General features: G+C 38.4%; 1 protein-coding gene across 13 annotated transcripts in view; it reads right to left on the bottom strand.

Moving 5' to 3' along the window:
• Positions 1-1,467: 1,467 nt before the first annotated feature.
• Positions 1,468-22,115, bottom strand: part of MARK3 (microtubule affinity regulating kinase 3) — a 59,171-nt gene continuing 38,523 nt past the window's right edge. For 3 of the 13 annotated variants that reach the window (XM_068160190.1, XM_068160187.1, XM_068160200.1), the window contains 7 exons: positions 21,579-21,796; positions 16,131-16,234; positions 11,388-11,552; positions 10,388-10,645; positions 8,845-8,871; positions 4,239-4,283; positions 1,468-2,024 (listed from right to left, as the gene is read on the bottom strand). In XM_068160190.1, the coding sequence (XP_068016291.1) occupies positions 1,679-2,024; positions 4,239-4,283; positions 8,845-8,871; positions 10,388-10,645; positions 11,388-11,552; positions 16,131-16,234; positions 21,579-21,796 (1,163 nt within the window). In that variant the 3' untranslated portion in view covers positions 1,468-1,678. Of the gene's footprint in view, positions 2,025-4,203; positions 4,284-8,844; positions 8,872-10,387; positions 10,646-11,387; positions 11,553-16,130; positions 16,235-21,578; positions 21,797-22,115 lie in introns of all 13 variants that reach the window. The other 10 variants (XM_068160198.1, XM_068160197.1, XM_068160192.1 and 7 more) reach the window with 9 other exon arrangements.

Genomic DNA, 22,115 nt, shown 5'->3' with positions numbered 1-22,115 from the left:
AACTTGCAAAATACTCAGGATTTTGCCTTTTCACCTCGGGTCAAATCTGAATTGTGTACTATCAATAACTGTTAGCTTACTGCATCTTTAAAATGCAAACTTAAGCTCCAGTTTAAAGCACATGTTATGTCCATGCTTAAGTGCTTCACTGAAATATAACTATAAAACATTAATACAAAAAGTCAAGTAGATAATGCAGGATATTATCAACAGAAGTCCTTGATGAAATAAACTTGAGTATCAGTAGGAAAAAACGTACAAAGAAATCTCTTCATTGTAGTTTGCAAACTCAATTTAAGTCTCACCACAGTGATGGCAGTGGGGACAATCCTAGAGTAGCTTTGTATCCTACAGAAAGATATGTGGCTACTAGAGAGTTCATCAAGGATGGGTTTCCACACTGCATGTTAAAAGAGCAATAGCGGACTCCCTCAGCAGCAGAAGCCAGAGACACAACTGGCACAAAGCCACCAAAAGCAATACAACCAGAGCCAAGCAAAGCACAAGCACACTGTAAGAGTGCTGCAAGAAAAGTTCTAACTGCTACTGCCTATGGCTGCAAGTTAGCAAGTTGGACGTTACAACAGAGGAGATCAACAGCCAATCTGATTTCCACTTTTGGGTTCCAATACTGTGTGTGCCCACAACACAAAGGACAGTGCTGCCGCCACACATGCAGCAACACCTCAGAACAGCACCGACTTGGAGACTGCATCAAAATACAATCAACTGAGAGTTCTTTTGTGCTTTGTATCAGTCTGACCTAGTCTAAGGTGGAGAACTTGGTCCAAAACATAAAGTCACTAGTCAGCATTAAGCACATCCTTTTAGACTGCCTCATTCTGCAGAGGAATGGTGGGCCAACAGAAAAGTGTTCTTAGCTGCAATCAATACCCATGAGCCAAAAGGACAAAGATACAGTTTTAGTAGTTCAGCAGAAGAATGGATGCATTTACCCAACTTTTAATGCACAAATCAACTACATTTGTAAAGTTTGATTCAGACTTAAATAATAAATAGGTGGGTAAAATATAATGCAAGACTTACTCAGTAGGAGTGAATTTTTAATAATCTCATGAGATCTACTTAGAAAACAGGACTAATAATGTTCACAACCGTAAATCCAAACCCTTCACACACTTCCCTCCCCCCACCCCCCCCCTTAACACAGCAGTGAACTGTAAACCTGCAACTCCTGGTTATCACTTCGGTTATTTTAAATATTAACTTAAGTGTTTCCTCCTTGGCCATTTCAATTTTTAGCACCAAAATTAGCCCAAAGAGAGGTACTGGTACAGCTTGATGTTGTAAATGAATTGTTTACATATAATACTTTATATATTATACACACATACTGTACATTCACACGTCCACACAAACAGGAGGCATATTTAAATGAATATATTCTGTGTTTCAGTTTGTTGTCAAAGACTTAGGAGCAATGGAAATAAAGCAGAAGGGGTAGTATTTTACATAGTAGGCAACTTTAATGCTGTAGTGCACTTATAAAAAAGTCCAACTCTCCCTCCCAGCTCAGCAGCTTTTTTTTTTTCTCTTTAATATCACTATTCAGAAGGATGCAGAAGTTATTGCCTAAATGTTATTCTATACATTTCCATCGGAATTCTCAAAAACACTTGAAATTGCTAACTAATTTACAACTTAACTATTTCTCTTGTTACAGCTTTAACTCATTGGCAATTTTGGAAGCAATGTTTTTAAAAGCTATGGATGTTCCCGATATCCGCTTAAAGCGAACTCCGTTCAGGGACAGTCTTGGCAGTTTGCACACCTCCATCTCCCACTGTACAAGGTTTTCCGCGTGCCCATCTCCATGGACACAGAAAAGCAAGAAACGCTCTCTTTGTTCATAGTCACAATTATTGGCATCCAAGACCTTCCGTATTTCCCTCATCATGTCATTGGGGTCCATGGAGCTGGTGGTTTTCATGCTCCAGGTAAAACGCAGCGACCGAGGCTTGGCTTCCTTGTTCTCGTCCTTCTGATCCACAGCTACATTGCGGCTGAAAGACAGGAATTGACTCGTTAGCAGAGCCAGCTCCCTTCTCCAGGTCTCATGTTAATGAAGCAAACTAACACTCAGTACACACTACTGGTATTAGAGCAGCATCTAGAGGCTCCGGCTGACGCACAATGCCCCGCTTTCCCAGCTGCTGTACAAACACACACTCAGGTAAAGCATTAGCTGCTGGGGCTGAAATGAAGGTACAGTGCGATGGGCGACAACTGAAAGTCACTGGAGTCAGGAGCATGAGGGAAATGACCTTGCGGAGATGGAACTACATGCATCACCTACAATTTGATTTCAAAGCAGCTTCTGCTCAAACTCCTATTTCTCAGACCACATGGACAGCTGAAACACCAGCTAGGTGCTAGAAGTTTCTGGAACATTCGAATAGCAATGACTTGTGACAAAAAGGTGCTTAGTCCAGGCTGTGGGTGTGCCAGCCCATGGGAGGTGTCCACTCATACACCACGGAGGTGAGGCCCATACAACAAGATCTTGGCAGCTTCTCTGCACCTCATACTGTAAAGCAGGGTAGAGATCAAGCACTGGGAGTGCTCATGGAGTCCCACAGTAGTTACCTGCAAGCAGGGGGAAGGACAGCAGGATCAAGGGGACCTTGCCAAGGGTCACCCACTTATTGACACAGCACCAGCACGTGCCTCCTACTTCTGGGATGGTTCAGTTTCACTCTGGCCTCCCTGCACTGGTAAGCATTTGAGATAATCACTAGAGATCCCCGACACTGTACACTATAGAGGCACCTTCAACTGGAGGAAATACTTTGTCTCTTAAATTAGCCAGCATTTAAAAACAATGAAAGGCAGAGGTAAAGTGATGAAATCTTTTTGCTGCTACAAGCTATGTGGCTAAGCACTTTCGAGACTGAAACACAGGAAGGGGAGTTGGAAGTCACTATTAGACACTGCATCAACACTGTTAGTAAAGATGGTAAGAAAGCTACTGCTATGGTCATACTTTTATGAGATAAAGCACAAGACACTGGGGCTGCATTTCCTAAGCCTGCAATTTTTAAATTATATTTAACTAGAAAAAGCTTCTCCTTTGGTAAGAATATAAAGTTATGAATGGCAAAGAAAATAAATGTTCCAGAAATTTCTAGTTTGCAATGATTCATCTACTTCAATTAAAATAAGTGGTCACACAGCTGAAGAACAAGGACCTACATTTGGACCTCCAGGGCAAAAATATGATAGATTTGCTTTATGAATATCTGCAAGCACTGTCAGTCACCTCTTCATATTTACCTGTCCTTAGAACAAGAGGCTTAAATGTACTGACTGTCATGCTTAAGTATTTAATGAAAACACCTAACTGACCCTAAACTGTTCAGTTTAGGTCTCATGTTGAACGTCAAAGTACAATTTACAGTATTAAGTCGAGATGCTCTTTAAAATTTTTGGCAATGAATTTCTGGTTACACAATGCTTTTCTTCTACCACCATTAAGCAGGCAATTATGAAAAAGTGACAGCAAGGACAAAACTAAATAAATATATTTCTCAGAGATAACTGAGTTCATATTTTAACCTGTTAGAAAGGCTTCCATTAACTGTGAGAGTCGTAAGATTATGCTGTCAAATCCAGCTACATGATTTGCTGGATGCTGTAAAATTCAGCAAGAACATTAAAGAGTACTTTTGTTTTAACTTTAAGGTTTTAATTTAATAAGGCTGTCATGGAGCAGAAGTTTCATTCAATGCTCATTTTATTTTTGAAAGCTTTTTCTACTTGAAAACAATTGGCAGAACCAGCACAAGTTTGATCATTTTAGTATTTTTTTGATATGCAGATCTTGGAAGAAAAGTATAACATGAAAATAGTTTAACTATCTGTGATTTTAGAGATAAGAAGTATCTTATCATCCTTCAGTGGCTCCCACATGTTCCTAAGGACTACTTGCCTACACATCTACAAGACGACAACAAATTATAATGACTAAAGAGCAAAAAACCCAAACAAAACCACAAAACACACAAGGGTAAAGGCAACAGGAAAGATGAAAGTTTAGAACCAAGTCAGTCAGTGCTTTAATAGCTGTTTTGCAGACACAAATGCTTCTTTGTTTAGTTTCACAGCCTTACACAAAACAAAAGCTTCTGCCTGAAGCCACTATGCCACACAGTCAAGGGAATAAAAGTTCAAACTCAAACTCACCTAAGAAATATTTTAAACAAAAATTTTACCCTCACCTTGAGCCCTCAAATCTCCCGTTCCTCTCATATTCAGTCGGGAGCCTCATTGAAAAGAATGCAGAAGCAAAAGGAAGTGGGAAAGAGAAGACAAATCTTATACTACAATATACAATATCTGAGCAGATGCTAAAGATACTGTAGTATTCATACCAAAGGTGTGTTAAAATACAAAGCAACAAAGATGTAAAGAACTTTGTACATTAGACCCAATTTGGAATATAACATACTGTCCAGCCAAATGGATGTCTGTACAGCAACAGCATTTAAATAAGAACATTACAGATGTTTACAGTATTTATATACACTAATAGCGTAGAACCCACCAAAGGTGAACTTCTAAAAGCAGAAAATGTTACTATTTATAAATAAGTTATTTTTTTAGGCTAGTGATATTTAGAAGTTTTACCTGGGAGTATAATATATACTTGAAAAAATACCCTAAAATTTAGAGACTAGTCTGATCATGCTATGTGCTGACACGCATGTTAGAACTGAGGTTATTAGGTACCAAATGCCTTCATACAAAAGAACAAGATGAATATCCATTGTAACAAAAGTCTAGAGGTAAATCCAAGATTTTTGAAGCTGAGGTAACTCCATCTTATTAATTCCCACACAGATACATGTTCCATATCCAAAATGAAGCTTAAGCTGTCTGTCTTCTTGCATTGCTTAAAGCTATGTTGCTGAACACTACCTCTTTACACCTGCTCGGTACTGAGTAGAATTAAAGGAAAAATCATCTTCCTCTACCTTCTCACTAGTGCAGTACCATGGTTTGACATCTCAGCATTAATTCTGCTTGCCCTTGTAAGGCTCCTATCAAGGCCACTCTAAGTTATTATATAGCTTCAATGAATAACAAATCAATAGTTTGGTTGACAGGTGTCTGAGGATAGGAAAGTTAGGACAGTAAGCCTTTGTCTGTTGCACAGCAGTGTTGTGATGAGGGAACAGACTTGTAAGCTGACTCTCTGCAGTCCCTTTCATGAGGAAACAGACACTCTGTTAGCACCACAAGGAGCACAACAGCAGCACTTGCAGTTTAGGCTACAGAGCCTGCTCCTTGTTCAAAATTCACACTTCTATTCCAAGAGACATACAGTTAAGAAAGTGGGAGGTCACTCTGCTATGAGCTGCTTGTCACAACAGCACCCCATTGGATCCCTGGACTCTGAGGTACTGCACAGCACACAGTACAATGGGGTCTCTGCTAGGAAGTGTTTGCCTCTGACTAATGAACAGCTGTCACAAGCAAACAATAAGGCACCCCATCCAGTCTCTTCCTAAACACCTCCAGTGACTGTGACTCCACCACCTCCCTGGGCAGCCCATTCCAATGGCCAATCACTCTTTCTATGAAGAACTTCTTCCTAACATCCAGCCTAAACCTCCCCTGGTGCAGCTTGAGACTGCATCCTCTTTCCTTTCATGAGATGTTGTGTGATTTTTCTATGGTGGATAAGACAAGGTGGAAAGAGTTTTAAGTCTGCATGTACAATGCACGAACTCACCTTTCATAACAGCTCTGTAGGACTAAGAAGGGGGTAGATGGGAAGGAAGAAACCATCATGCATACTAACAAATCCACACCTTTTACATGATCTGGAAAATGCTCGTTTTACTGGGCAAAGCAAGCAACAAATCTGAAAATGCTACTCAACTGAAAAATTGAGAGTACCTGGACTTTAAAGAGCATACTGTGTTCCTACAAAGTGGAAAACAACAACTCTGTGAGCATTTAAGGATTTTTGGTTGTTGTGGAGGTTGTTTTTGGTTTTTTAAACTTGCCAAAGGTTGTAGAAAATGAAAGCATATCCAGTCTCCCCAACAATGAATAGTCTTACTGTTACTGGAATCTGTCCAGAAAAGTCTAAGAGGGAAAAGCCCTAAGGATACTCTTAAGACTCTTTTTTAGGTTGAAATTAAGCCAAACTGTTTAGTTTCCAAACTACTGTACTCTAAGAAAGGTCATTATTTACAAAGTATCTGTCAATTTGAAACAATAAATATTCTTTCATGGAAGCTTCTCAGAACATCCTTATTTTATTCAGTTTCTCCTTGAGTCAGTGTTTCATTCATTTAGCAGGAGGAACTACATTTGGTGACATGCTCCCCCAAATATAAGCCATCATGCCAGGCTTTGGAGACTTGTATCAATCTCTTTAGATGCTCCTGCCTTCATGAAGGACATGGTTATGGTCCAGTTGTAGAGCATTGGTTATTTGGGACAGTTACTTACTGTACTGCCAGCATTGTTCTGGTGAGTCTGCAAGTCTGCAGCCCTGAGGCTTCCCCCTCACTGTTCATACAACAATCTTCACTTCTGTGGAAACTGCAAATTGCTAGTTTATGCTCTAAATTTTCTGGTTTTGCTTGTAATTTCACATAAATTAGTTTTATGCACAAAGATGCTCCTTGGTCTTGAGAATGGAACAAACGGAATGGGAAACGTATGGTCTCATTCGTCATGCAATGCCTATACACCATCTCCCTCACAGTTTGTGAAAAGGTTTCAAAAATAAGAATGCTTCCATACATCTGTCCTGAGTTATGCAGTCTTTTCTGTTCTTTACATCTTCGTACACTCTGCATTAAAAACCCAAATGAAGACATAGAAAAACGGCGAAAGAAGTTCAAGACATTAAAATAAGATCAATTTATGGAAACGGAGTAAAGGTGCTGAAATAATATCCAGAACACAGAAAATGATTTTTGCTGTCAGAAAAAAAAAAGTTAAGACTTCTACAATATGCAGATTGGCAAGGACAGTGAATGGCACAAGAGAGATACAGAGAATTTATGGCTATGGGTTCTACTTCTGTTCAACTCCCTAGAATGACGTTGCAGGACTTTATACACATGCTATTGGCTTATTGTAGTTCCTTCAGTATCAAAGACAGAGAGCTTAGGTAAGATTCACAGCACATAAGCAAGAAGGAACAACCAAAACTCCCAACATTTTCAATTTAATCTTGTACCTACATGCTGATCAGGTATGGAGGAACACCACAGACTTGAAACAGAATTTAAAAAGCACAGTCTGGTACTGTGTAGGTGGTGTAAGACTTTGCGAATCTTTTATTCAAAAGACATATCCATGAAAGTTGTAGCAGCTCTTTCCACAACAGTCTAAGATTCCTGGCCTTAAGTCAAAAGAAATGTTTGTTTTAAATTATCAAAAAATTACCTTGAAGTCCCAAATATGAACAGTAACCTTCTAGCTTAAAACTGCTCATATCAGCATTTCCCATCTTCCTTCAGAGAACCAGTGTAACAAACTTCTACACATCCAGTTGGGGAGGTTGCACAGATAACAATCCTTTGTTTTAAAAGCCAAGTGACTACAGAGAGACAAAAGCTCTCTCTTACAAAGTGGCATGCACCATACACCTCGTGATGCACAACAGCTTAAAACTCCTGCTGCTGGTCAGTTTCACCTGCATGCTGTGTTGGATGGTTTCTTTTCTTAGATCAGCAGTTGGTGTATGTTTCTTTTCTCCAGTCAGCTATGACAATGCCCGCCAACCCAACCAACAGCAGTTCTAAACAGTCATGTTTGGAAGAGCTCTGATCATTATTACTATGGCATGGAATTTACTCATTTAATTGGATAGCGTAGCTTTAAACAAGGACTGTATCTAATGTGTAAAATTTACACATCTTGGGTCTCCCTGACCTAAGCATTTCCTTGAAATGGTCTGAAAAACTACAAATTACATTAATGCATTTTGAAAGCTACAACAGGCAGCTAGTTTTTGGCCCCATTTCCCTGTTTTTTATCAGTAGCTGAGAACTGAAAGTACAACCCTTTAAGACGCTCCAAGACAGGATATACCTATAGACAGAATAACACAACATTCTACTGGAAAATCTAAGGATCAAAGTTCTATAACCAACTTTGAGTCATAATGGATTAACAAGATATACAGCAGCTTGATTTATTCCCTAGTTGTAGACCTAAAATCAATCCTTTTGGCTTGAAGCGTGAATCAGACTCCTGAGCTTTTCCCTTTTGTTAATAAATGTGCATAAGTGAAACGCTCCATTTGCAACTCACTTCAAGTATCTCCCATTGAAAAATAAAGACACCACCAGTGCACCTTCAGTCTTGCATACAAAAATGCCAGATTCATAACCATGTTCAGTTTGATTTATATTGTACCAATTGCAGACAACACCTTCAATTGATTTTTAATTAAGATATCATAAAACAAAGGGGGAGAGAGAGAATTAATTTAGCACCACTTACCTTTACTTGCTTGTAACCTATGTTTTGTTTATATTTCATCATTGTTATCAAACACCTCATTCTTCAAACATAAGCATGCTAAGTGTATTAGTACAGAGAACAGAATTACTTTGGTACTACCAACTCTATCAAAGAAAGAAGAATTCACAAGGCATGCTTAGCATCTTGTTATATGGGTGCCACAGCTTCTCAGGTATCATCATGAGTTAATGGATTTATACTATGCTTTCCTTCTCAAGAAAGGTTTTAGTTCTCAGCAGAAAGTTTAGTTTTCAGAAAACCAAGGCTAGAAAGCCAAATCTCTTGTTAATTGCAGGAGCCACTTTTTTTTTAAATATAAATAAATCCTACCTTTTGATAAACCTGAATGACATGTTTCTAAAAGAAATTAAGCCAAAATAATAATTAACAAAAAATTTGTACAAAATAAATGGAAAAAGCTATTTAGAGTGAAACATGCAAAAACTTAAAATGCACAATGAAATTACAATTCAATACATTCTGAGATTAGGCAGATGATTTAGGATTTGAAGAGTCAAACTCTTAGCATTGCTACTTCCAAACTTAATTTTTCTGGGAAATATGCCACCAGTAGTTACTAGGAATTAAAACACATACTGGGGTCAAAACACTTCAAAACTCAATCTGCAAGGTCACATAAAAATGTGTTTCAATTTTCTTCATGTATTTCTACTAGAAAGCAAAAAAACAGTAACTGCTATAATCTTATCTTCAGGGTTAGGTTTCTGCCTTCCTTCATAACATTAAGTCAGCCATATTGTGCCAAGAACTGCCTTAAATACTTATTTTAGTGGTAGAAGTTGAAACAATTGCCTATATGAGAACATAATTAGTTCATAACCAAACGGATTCCAATTCCCCATAGAGAACACTAGAAAATATTAACAGGTTTTTAAGGGTTTTAAAGATTTAAAGAAGCATGACCATGTCCTTTCATGACACTATCCACCTCCTTAGCATTTTGTACAGAACCTCACAGAACAGAGCCCCAACTGTAAGAGGTCCTCCAAGTGCAAACTTAACCATCTGTAAGAGCGCTATTGTGTTACAACTGCATGTTATTTAATCAAGTCCAGATGGAATGTACATTATTGTGAAGAGTGTGTGTGGGGGGGAGATTCAAGAAAACCACACTGCACTGCAGAAGTTGAAACTCTGAGGTAAGGACAGAAGTTTGAATGCTGCCTAAACAACCAAGTGAAAGGCTTGCAAATTCAGTTTGGAATGTCAGATGGAAAATTAACAAAGAATATTGCAAACAAAAGTACAGAAAGAAGAATGAGCTGAAAGGATGTGTCCAAGTAATATTTCACTTGACAAAAAGCAGATGACTTATTTCTACAACAACCTATGCTAGCACTACAGCCTAAAGAAGCTTTTGACTCTTGCCCCTACCCTTACACCTGTTTTATCTCTGTCTGTTACCAGCAAGATATTCTGGAAACTCTGATAGCCTAAATGATTGGGAAACACAACCTGAGCTTCTAACATTACATTAAATATCAGGACTGGGATGATAGTTTATGCTGTCTACTGATGAGATCATGCAAACAGAGTGAGAAGATACTGAACTGAGCTGAAATGTTTCAGCTCTGCAGATCCTGTGTTTCAGACAGGAGAATGAAGAGCATGGAGTAAACAGCGCAGACCATACAGCCTCACTTTTTACCCCATTTGATTCAACTGCTATAAACAAATGTATTTTTAACCAAAAAGAACTATGAAAAAAAAAAGCCAGTGCATTTTAAGCTGCAGAATGTTTTAAGCCATTAATCAGAGAATGTGGACAAAACCATATAAGCAATGAACTACCAGGTCTCTTTCTACCATCTGATAAAAAGGAAATGTCATGTTACCACTCTAAGAGGCTTACCTTCTTGTTAGTTTTGAAGTCAGTTTACTAAATAGATTAGTGGAACCCCTGGTTCGAGTCTGAGAGAGTGGTGTTGCTTCATGGGACAGACTGGGGGAGGCTGGTGGCCCATTGTAGGTAGCAGTACGTCGCTCTCTGAGCTGGCCGTGGAAAGTGCTCCGACTGGCCGTTCCTCTGGGGAAACGAATACGATCAGGTGTGGTTGCGCTGCTAATGCTGTGAGTTGAAGCAACAGGAGTTCTCTGATCTGGAATAGTGCTAGAGAGGAAAACAAACAAAAACATACGCTACAACACCTTTACTGAAGCACTAGAGTTCTGCAGGAAACACAAAACACTACATTCTACAGTAAAGCATAAGCAGACACTTTTATGTGTAGGCCACGGCTGGAAATACCAACGTTATTACAATACCGTATGGAATCAAAACTTCTAAGAAGTTAGAATAAAAAGGCTGCCGAAACAGAAACCTACATAGGCAGAAAAATGTAACAGGAATATCCTGGAGAAGACCAGATAAACTAGGCATACAATGTTTCTCTGAGAAGACTGGTAAGAGGATAGATAAGTATAAAGTTTCCTCCCAGGAAAGAGAAGCAATAGGTAACTTTAGTGTGTCTCCCTCCAAGTTCCATATATTCACGTCTTTGAAAATCTTGCTAATTTGAGAGTATCCAACACAAAATTCGTTACAAGCAAACTGTTCCAAGTTGTGAAGTCCTTCAGGATACATAAAGTCTCCCACAAACTTTGACAATAGGGAATGTCCAATACTCCTAACACTAGGAAAAAAATTAAGATTCATTACTGCAGGATTATGTCACAGACAGCCTGACACACCACAAGACAAATGTAAACGATACTAAAAAATAAAATAAAATATGAAGAAACACACATCTTGTGGGCAATATGTACTGGAACAATCTAGGACTAAAATTCCACAGCACAAAGTTAAGAAGCAGTGGGTATAAGTTAGTTTCACAACGATTTCAGGTTCTTACATAGGCCTGAAGTTATCTGCGCCATTGTCTATTGGAGGCAACATCATCTTCGTGTGCACAGAGGCTGACATGGACATCGACTTCTGATGTCGCAGCCGAACACTGGAGAAGGATGTAGTACAAACTGAAGCAGGGCTAGCTGCGTAAGCGAACATTTCTGTCAGGCTGTGAGGGGGTGTGGGTTCAGGCAGAGGCAGAGAGAAGAGCATGATGGACCAACAACAAACTACTGCATAGAGAAAAAGAAAACTTTTCCTTCCATTAACTGATTTATCACAGAACACGAACTCCAACAGCCCTCTGCTATGTAAACACCATACCCTATTCTCCCCTTAAAAAGCTGTATCATTCTCTTACCATTAGCATTAGTTTGTGGTGATACTCTCCTTGATGTACAGAACCTGACTAACTCACAAGCTCTGGGCCAAAGCACTGGTATAAGCACTAATGTAACATGTATTTGGTCTTAACATTAAAAAAATGCATTAAAACCAGCTCCATTACTGCAGTGAGATACTTCGTTTTCAGAATGTATGTGTGGTAAACGAAATCAGTGTAAGTTGGAAAAGCTGCCAAATCTCAGTCTGCATCTGATAACTGAGGGACTTCACAGGCACAACTGAAAACAATATAATGATCTTTAACAAGCCCAGAGAGGCTGCCTCCCCCCAATCCCCCCCCACAAAAAGAAAGGCCTGTACATGTAGGAAGATAATAACACTTGGTGGTCTCTGAAGAAAGAGGTAGACTGTTGAAAAGCATCTCATATTTCTTGGCCGTGATCCTTAGATCCTCCAAATTACCCAAATTACTAAGAATTTGAAGAAAGGTACACAGTGCTGTCTTTGCAGAATGGTCAGTAAGCTACCAGCTGTATAACATCTTCAAATAGGCGGATGAAATAATTTTGTTTCCTTTGGCCAAAATTGGGCTTCACATTATCTAGTGATGGTAAGGATGGGAGAATACTGAAAAGGCATAATTGGGCCTTTCAGGCTACACCACCATATATCATTCATCTTAAGTTTGTTTCAAAAGTAAGGCAATTGTGATTCAGAAATACTATTCAAAGTTAAGAAACCAGTGACAGTTTCATGACACTACATGTTCATTTCCAAGTTGCTTTATGGTTACACACACTGAAATTCCAGTCCTGTTATCCCACTCTCGTATGCCAGACTTTGGAGAGGGGAACGCTACTCCACCTGCAAGTGTCAGCTGACCCACTTCCAAAGCTCAGCTCCCAAAGCACTAGTAGAAAACACCTCACAGCTCAGACATCACATCTGCTGGCTGAAACAGTTGGCAAAATCTACTACTTTGCTTTAACTTTTTAGAATCCTGAAAACTTCAGTCACACCTGCATCTCTTTACAACACTGAATCCAGCAGGATGTGAAGTACAAGCCCTACTACGGCAAAGCCTGGAAACACAGCCCAGCTTTTGCATTACTCCAGGGTATTAAGAAACTGTAAGGAAATAGAAGATTCCTCTCAAAAGCAAAACCCTAAAATCAAGTAATCCCCTAAATAATTTGCCACTAGCTTCTTAAGTACTTCCACCTCCCTTTCTTTCAAGCTGTTGCAGAAGCTGAAGGAGAAAGAATCTAGTTTTACAATACATTAGACTCAAGTTTTACTTAATCACCTGCCTCCAAAGATGTGATGGGTAAAGGTATCAATAAGGTAGCAGAGTACATAATAAACATTTCTATCTCTTCCTCTGAAGCTTTGCTAGAAATCAGCATCCTTGGATTACCAGTCTGGGAACACAGAAGCAGTGAGCTAACACTCACCAATTAGAGCCAAGGCTTATTAAAAGTCTGAGGCTGTTGTAAATCATTTGTGTTACAGAGATTTAAAGCAATTGCCTATCATTATGAAGAGTGTTTCATTGAGTCCCCAAGTATGTTAATTAATGCTCAAACTTTGGAGGAAAGCCAACAGTCATCTCCAGCAGAATGCCTGTGTCAGCCACACAATGTGTTAAAGCAGGGATGTGAGACTTAAAATCCCTTTGCTTTTACCAGTCTGGCATGGGGTCTTCAAGACTGCTTTCTTCTGCATCAGGTCCACTAACTGACTATTGAATCTTCTGAGTCTCTACACCTTCAGAATTCAGTGTGCAAGATAAAAACTGAACAAGCAGCAATAATGCTTCTCTACAGAAAGAGCAGAGACTTTTAATGTGTTCATCTTGGCTTTTAAGACAAATCTCCCAGGTTTTCACTGGATCACAGGTAGCATATGACTGGCTATGGGGGGGAAAAAAAATTCAATCTATAACAAGTAATTTAAAATAATTACTCCTGCCTTTAACATCTGCCACCAACAGACATTTCAAAAGCACAGAAATAATTTTTAACAAAACCCTGGGTTTATACAAAGCCCAGGTTTTCCTACAGATCTTGTTTCACAGAAGAAAACAACATCACATGTTTCTAAAATTACTTTGACAAGTTGCACGTACAATTGAGATACAACAGAAGAACCTGAAGGCAGGCAGAATTAATTCTGAAGAGCCAGTCCCATGTTGATCTATCCTGCATTAAAGGTTCCTGCATTTCCTGTGATCAGTCAAGCCTTTGCCCAGTCATAGCAGCAAAACATACCCAGATGTAAACTCTGAATTTTGTGCCAAATCACAGTAATTCTGAAACTGTGGTAAAATGAATGTGCAGTTTGTTGAAGCATTGCAGACAATGAGTCGTCTCCAATTGGAATACAATTAGCAATGCAATCTATTTTTTTTAACCCTATGTAAAGAGTAACAAAAGTAGCAACCAAAAATATGCGATAAAAGCTGTAAAGATTTTTTTTTCCCCCCAACAGTGGAAAATATTAATGCTCAGACATTTCAAATGGCCAAATCAGGCTAAAGTTTGTAAGGTAAGAAAATTATGTTTGAATACTATATTTGCAATAAATGGATAACCAATATGGATATAAAATAGAACTAACATAGCTGCCAAGTACTACTCAACATTAACTTCGAGCTTAATGCCCACATGTGACAAACAAGAGACAGCAGCTCGCTGAGAAACTCAAAGCTGGGCTAGAAAAATAACAAACTTCAAAATATTGCTCATTAGAAGTATGAGGTCATACTAAATCAAGGGGACACCTGAATCTCAAACATGCCTTGCAAACAACTGCTAGAAACTTTTTAAAGTGTATAAAGAAGTTGCCTGAGATACTACAAACATATCAGTTTAAAGATGACCAAAAATGCTATTTAAACTAGAAATCAGGTAATCAAATGTGATCAAAACTATTTTGGAGAGAAGGATTCCGTTTTTCAAAAAGAGTTTGGAAAGAAAAAAAGCTATTATCAAATCAAAGAAAGGATGGTGAGATTTAATCTAAATAAACCTGGTAGCATTTACAAGGACTAACCAATGAAGGCCGAGACAGACACACTAAGAGACAGTACCAAATGGCTGTGCTGCACTTCACAAGACAGTTCACTGCAGGCCCAGCTGGCCAGCTACGCATTTTGGCACTCTTCAAACTTATACTTGACTTTTTCCTTAATCACTTTCAGTTTGCAGAAAGCTAGGAGGAAGAGACAGGGTCAAAATCATGTTCTAGCAATACCTAGGCTCCAGAATTCGAACAAAGGACCATTGATAGACCTTCCATTCAACACCACAACTTCACCACTCTTCCTTATAAACTGATGAAAGGAAGGGGATAAATTCTATGCAAAAAATTGGCAGATCTTTCACTAAGTTAAATATAAACTAGTACAAAATAATTTTCTTCTCACCTTTTACAGTGTATCATACCATTAGGAAGGGGTGGAGAAAACTGGGAAGATGGAAGTACACATTCCTCCAAGCTGAAGCAATTTTATTAAGTACTAGCTATATGGATGCTCTCCCAGCAATAGTCAACTATTTAAATTGTTACCAGCTTTTGAGACTAGTAAAACTATAAGGAACAGTTGGTTGGAACTTAAAACTGTGCAGGAAATTTATCAGTACTGTTCACAAGTGGTACTCCATACCCAGTGCCTACATCCATTATTGTACATTATTGTATTTATTTTCTACAGCTCGCCAGGCTCTTTGGTACACAGGGAAGCATGGCATTAGATGTGGCTATGGTATGCACGAACTGGTTGACTCCAATTCCATCCAGTCAGGCTTTCATTCAGTAAAACAGGAGGAACAGTTATTTCTCTGATTGTTTTCACTCTGGATATGGAGGTAACAGCACTTCCCTTCTAAAGATTAGCTCTGTAAATACTGGGAAGTAATTAGACGACAAGAATATCAGCAGGGAATGTTATTAGTCCAAGACAATGGCCTATCACTGTTCCATCTTTTCTCCCTGAGACTTTGCAGAAAAAAAGGTATTCCAAATAATCCCAACAAAATACAGTTTAGAGTGAAATGTAGAAAGAGAATAGCCCAAGAGAGATGAACTTTATACTTTTAACACTAGCCAAGCCTCTTCTGAAAGTGTATATTGTGTAGCCACAGAGTTGAAGGCTGTACAAATGTGGCATGTAATTAACCAGAAATAATGAGCTTCCTTTTACATACAAGGCATAAAGACTGTGTGAATTAAGCACAGAAAAAAAAATACCCAACATACTTACAGGTGCTCCATCAAAGATCTGTACTCACCTTTCATTAGGAATCACACTACAGTATTACCGATTTTTAAATTAAGCATTATAATTTTTTTGGAAATGTGAAGACAAGGGACATATACCAGAGGAAGACATTTCATATACCTGTTCTCCTTGCCATTTTGTATCACTGAATGCCTATCAGCAGTGGTTCTTTCACTACAAACATATGTGTTGCGCCGTGTCATTGCTCCGGGGGCAGTATTATTCTACAATTAAAAAACAGAGGCTTGTTATTCTCCATAGAAGGCTTTTCTGGGGTTAAGTCTACATATAATCAGAGGCTGTTTTACTTCATGCTAGTTCTACACAGTTATTAAACCTACAGTAATTAAGTTGAGTACTATGGAAACACCCTCCAGTATTTTTCAGGCACAACGCAGTCAGAAAAAGTAATTCTAATGAGTTTTTCTTGTAGTTCATATTGATGGCTCAAAATTAGTATAATTTAGAGTCTTCAATAATCAAAGTTCTGAATTATACAATCTCAGCAGGTATAGCACTCATCTACATCTGGATAGCCTATGTCTTTAGAGCCCATTTTTAATACTTTACCACTTGTAGACTGTAGACTTTTCACACCCTTAAACAAGACAGGAAAAGCAAAGACTTAAGAAACAAATGTGATAAAACTCAGTGGGAAGGTAAACATGAACTTTAAATATTAAAATACTATAAAACACTAGACAAGTTTTAAAAACAGGGAAAAGTCAAATTAAAGAGACATTGCAGAGAATTTTACTCAAGACATTTTTTAAAATATAAATACAAGCATAATACATTGAGGACAAGAGAACCAGGGGAACTTAAACTACAGACCTTACTTTAGAGGGGAGTAAAGAAATACAATTACTTTGCCTCTGTCTTTACAGAGAAAGAGGGTGGAGATATGCCCAAGTTGGCGGTCAATTCTCCAGGAACGACTGAGAAGCTAGGTAGGTAATTCACAGATAACAGAATTACAAAACATTAGATGCAATTACTACAGGAAAAACATGGTGGTCCAAATAAACATGCACCCCCAGGCTGTAGAGGAAGTAAAAGCCATCAAGCCTTACATTTATTTTCTCCCCACCCCAAGAACATAACACAGGAAACTGCATATGATTGGAAAGTGGAGGAAACCTTTATAAATTGGCTTTAAAGAAAAGGATCACGGGGCAAAGCAGGAAGCAAAATAGGCTATTAACTTTAAACATCACTGCTCAGGAAAGTCTTGGGGGGAGCCAGCTTAAGGGAATGACTGGTCAGCACCTTGGATAAGCACATGTTGAGTAAGGATGGCCACTAAGAATCAGGCAGGGGACTTCATGCTCAACTAACCTTTTGGAGTTCTTTGAAGAATTACTGCTATGATAGACAAGGGAAATTCAGTGGATTTTTAAAATAGCATTAAGAAAGGTTTTGCATAAATGGTCACAGTAGAAAGTCATGGGAAGGAGGACAAAAAAAAAACAAAAAAGAAGAGAAAGGAAAAACTAGTTCAAAGCACAAAAGGAGAGCAGCCAAACCTTTCCTGTCTCCGAACCTGAAATAAAACTGTTAAAGTGGAGTATTCTCAATAACCAGCAAAAGCATCACCGATGCCTTAATACAAACTATTTCAACCATGATTCCCAAGCTGCTGATTTAACAATGAAGTCATCTTGTCTGTTTTTTTTTTTTTTTTAAGACCGCTGACTTGTTATACATCTTGATGTGAATGTACAAATAAAAATGGGAAAGTGAACTGTGCAGCCTCCTGGTGTTAACTACAAAGAGCATCAAGGGTACTTGAGATTTCCAGAGCTATTAAATAGTAAAATGCATGTTATTGTCTCAAGGGTTCTCAAGTATTTTTCACTGCCTATTCCTTAAGGATAGGCATGTGACAGGCATCAGCAGAAGCTCTCCTAGCCCCTTCCTTGTACTTTATTCCTGACACACTTCTTGTCTTCAAACTTGTTTGTTTATTTAAAAACCAACACTGATTCTTCTACTTTCCTCTGACATTTGTCCATATGCAAACTCTCCTCTCTTTACTAAACTTGCTCGCAATGGAATTGTGAGTGTAACATCAAGTTTTGCTTGTATGTTCTTAACAGGTCACACTGTGCAGGACACTTTGTGGGGCCTGCACAAACTAATGGTATACTGAAGTACTATATATTAGTATTTACAAACTATTTTGTTCTGTGTTTCTGAATGTTATTAGAGAATGAAGGTCGGAATATCAGACTCTTTTTCTGGTATAAAATATGCACAATAATGAGTGGCTTCCTTCTTTCCACCTGCCCCCTTGAAACATTAAATAAATAATCCTGTTCCTTGAGAAGTGACCGCAAACATTAAACTGTGCTGCAATGCTGCACATATAGAAAGAGAAGACAACAATCTCTGTACTGGATCAAACTTTAAAGGCCATGTGTTTTCAGGTTTGGGAGCTGACAAGCTTTGGTATTCATATCTGAAAACTGAGGACTCTGAAGATGCATTTTCCCAGCTCTTTCTGGAACCCAGAGACAGATTAATCAGTATACATTTTTAATTCTCTTTGGCTCAGGTTTCAGAGGTCATGAGAAGAGATGTCAGCATTTCAAGTTTTCAAATTTCAGTTTTAGTAAGAATACAGTTCTGGTATTGGAGCCTTTACACTTTTTGGTGTACAATCTTCCATGATTCATTGAGAAGTTCTTCAGCTATGACTTTTTTGTGCAGCCAAATCTACAGACTATTAATCTCTGAACATGACTAAGTTGCACAGCTACATAGCACTGGAAGCCTAAAACCGGTGTCAACAGCACCACTTTCCCCATGGAATGACAACTCCTAGGGTTAGGGTCGGCTGCATAAGTTCATCCTTGCAGCATCATGTGCCTTCTTTGCAGGAGGTGCTGACACTGCAAAAGCACATGTTGAGACTTCTGAGCATATGCACCAAGTCAACTCACAGTACAAAGTATGATTTGGTGGTAAATGAGACTCTCTTCCTAGAGAGTCTCATGCCCACTGCTTAGGCAGGCTCTTTTCACATTAAGAGAACCCGAGGTGAGGACTGATGAAACACTTTTGTGAATAAGCTTCTGAATAAAATATAAGAACTGATCTATTTACTAAGACTGCTGGTATGCTTTTTGGTCCTAAATGGTATTCCAAACATACCATCTATTCTCCTCTTCCAGTTTTCTTAAAGTCATACCAAGAACTCTGGGGCAGTCTTATTACAAGCATAGAGAACAAACTGAAAGCTGTAAGTAATAAGGAGTTGCTAAAACAAGGAGTTATTAGTCACTGCTAACTAGGCAACTCCTGTAGCAGGTTTTTGTAATTAATTTGGTATTTGCCCAATGAATTTGAAGATTTTTGATCTGCAGTTGTTCAGCTTGCAGAACTATTTAGTTTGCAAGAGTTTAAATGCTCTGTCAACTTCCTAAGTACTGCTTGGAGCCCCTTACTCCAACTCCAGACTTAGCTGTCTGCTCTATAACACAACTCCTATTCTTAAGTGTGTGCTTGTAAGCTATGCTATTCAACAAGAGCAGCACATAAGTGGCTAAGGGTCTCCAGCCAGAATTAGTTTGACCACTTTTGCTTTATCTGTTTTTAAACAGGTTTTTTTCCCCCTTCAGTGATTTTCTCAACATATTTATGATTTTAGAACTTAAGTTCTAAGTGTTCAGTGAGAACACAAACTCTCTCCACCTCAAACTTTTTTCAGCTTCAGGACAGCATAGCAGTTCCAACATCCTTTTTAATCCTATAGATGCATGCCAATACTGTAAGAAATAAAACTCCCTAATCAGTTCAGCACTTATGTAATATGTCAGTGCCTCCTTGCATTTCCAAGAGCCAGAAAGAATTATCTCTAGCAGGGGAAAAAACAAAAACCAACCCCAACCAAACAAAAAACACACAAGAGTCTGCACACTCTGACATGAAGAGAGACAATTTTAAACACTAATTAAGGGACATCACAAGTCTGATTGTGTGTTCATCACCTTAAACCACTGCTTTTAAAATATCAGTTGCACACTGAATGAGAAGTATCCCATAGTTATCAGCTCAAATTTTATTTCAGCTACAGTAGTATGAAATTTGACATATGACTACTGGAATAAATTCCCAGGATCTGGGGATGGTGTAGAAATACAAATCAAAACATGAAAAGATACGTAAAATATGTTGTAACATTGATGCAAAGCCATTAAATAAGCACTCAACAATACTGAGTGTAGTCCAATGAAGGACTAAACTGATTTGATTATCCTAATATTTGAGACCCTCTGGCTATGCACTGTCATGTAAGAAGAAACTAAACCTAAAGGGTTTCTGGACTGATAGGAAAAAAAAACCCCAACAAAACAAGGGACAGATCACACACACACAAAAAAATATCAGAAAATGGTTCCCAAAAATCCTGAGCTCTTGTTCACATTTATGAGTAACAGCTGCTACAGAAGGAGACAATGTCCTTCTGAAGAAACTTTGGCTTTAGCCAAGTCACTATCAGCCACTGAGCCAACTGACAATACAGAGCCAATAAGGTAAAATTAACCTTATTTTACTTCTTTTGCTTCAGATTGCCAAAAAGCTGTGAGCTCAGGAAGTTCTGTTCTAATTTAAGCAATGGTGCAGAACATATGACAAAATATGACAGCTTTGTGGGATAAGGTATAATGAAAAAGAAATCACTTAATTGCAAGTTGAGTAAAGGACTGGGAAGTAACTTTTTCTCAAAACAAGGAAGATTTTCAATAGAAAATGCCAAAGTTTCATAAATCACATGTTACAAGACTCAAGAGCTATTGTGTGAAAAACGATTTTCAACTTTACCTCAGAGGGAGGTACCACAGAATCTACAAGTTAAAGCCAAACCAAGCAAAAGATCTTCTCCCTTGACACACTGCCTACTGCTCAACCCTGTTGAGCAGTTACAGATCAGTTACACACTTCAGTGTGGTGTGGGATTTTCTGTTGTTGAGGTTTGGGGGCAGATGGGGGAAGCCCACAGGTACAGAAGCCAGACACACAGCTTTTAAATACACCTTTGAACAGTTTTTAGAGCCACATATCTTTGATAATCTTAATATATATAACTATGGCTTGGAATAGCCTTTGTAAGAAGAAAAATTAGGCAGCTTTACACAGAACACTATAAAATAGAATAATAAAACCAGAGGTTTTGTTCTTCTGTACAGAGGCCATAAAAAGTAGTTGTTCATATCAGAAGTAATCTAACTTCTAAGAAATTTCAAGGGATAGCCTTTGTGTTCCATTTTCTTTTTGAAATGATTCTTAGTACTCAAACTGTGTCTGTTTACTAACAGCTACTAGCGCTAATTATTAATACCTTCTTAGTTCTTCAAGAAGATTAAGAGGTAACTTAAGTAGCTGACTGATGCAGGGGTAAAAAGAGGCAACAATATGCAGCATCTACATTTACTCTTGATGAATGTAAAGTAGTATCACTACCACTGGTAAATCACTGGTTCAAGACCTTTCCCCCCCTCCCAAAAATATTTCATGGTTTTGATTAAAACAAAACAAAACAAAAATATTATTATTTTTACTTACACTAGGAACAGCTGAACTTTTCTTACGTTCAGGAATATCAGCCTTATTTGGATTGCTGGCATTTCCAAGCATTGGACTAGCTGGTGCAATTCCTCTTCCTGCAACAGCACTGCTGCTGGATTTTCTTGACTGAATTCCTTCCTCTTTGAGGTCACTCTCTGTAGTACTAGTCTGGCTTCTTTTGGGATATGCCACTACTGAGGGGATGGATGGTCCAGCTTAAAAATCAAACAAAAGAAACAGGAAAATATTTTTTTCTTCCCAGCAGTTCAGTAGCTATTTTTTCACTACAATGGAAATGTATCACACATGAGAATCAAAACAATTAACACTTGGAGTTGTAAAAAATACAGTTATTTAAAATTACTGAAATACATGTATTTCAGGAGACAGTAAAATACTGTGAAAAACAAAAACCTTTCCATGTGAAGACACTACTTGATTTCCATGAGAGGACTATTAATTTTATGGAGGCTTCTTGTATTCCGAGTACTGACGCTGGCTTCACTTGCTAGGAAAAACCCTCTGGAGTCATCT

This window comes from Melanerpes formicivorus, unplaced genomic scaffold (genome assembly GCF_026170545.1).
Source record: "Melanerpes formicivorus ecotype bairdi unplaced genomic scaffold, bMelFor1.0.p_v2 SCAF_48, whole genome shotgun sequence".
In the NCBI taxonomy this organism is placed as follows: Eukaryota; Metazoa; Chordata; class Aves; order Piciformes; family Picidae; genus Melanerpes; species Melanerpes formicivorus.
The sequence above is the reverse complement of the archived record's forward strand: the minus strand, read 5'-3'. Positions and strand labels throughout refer to the sequence as shown.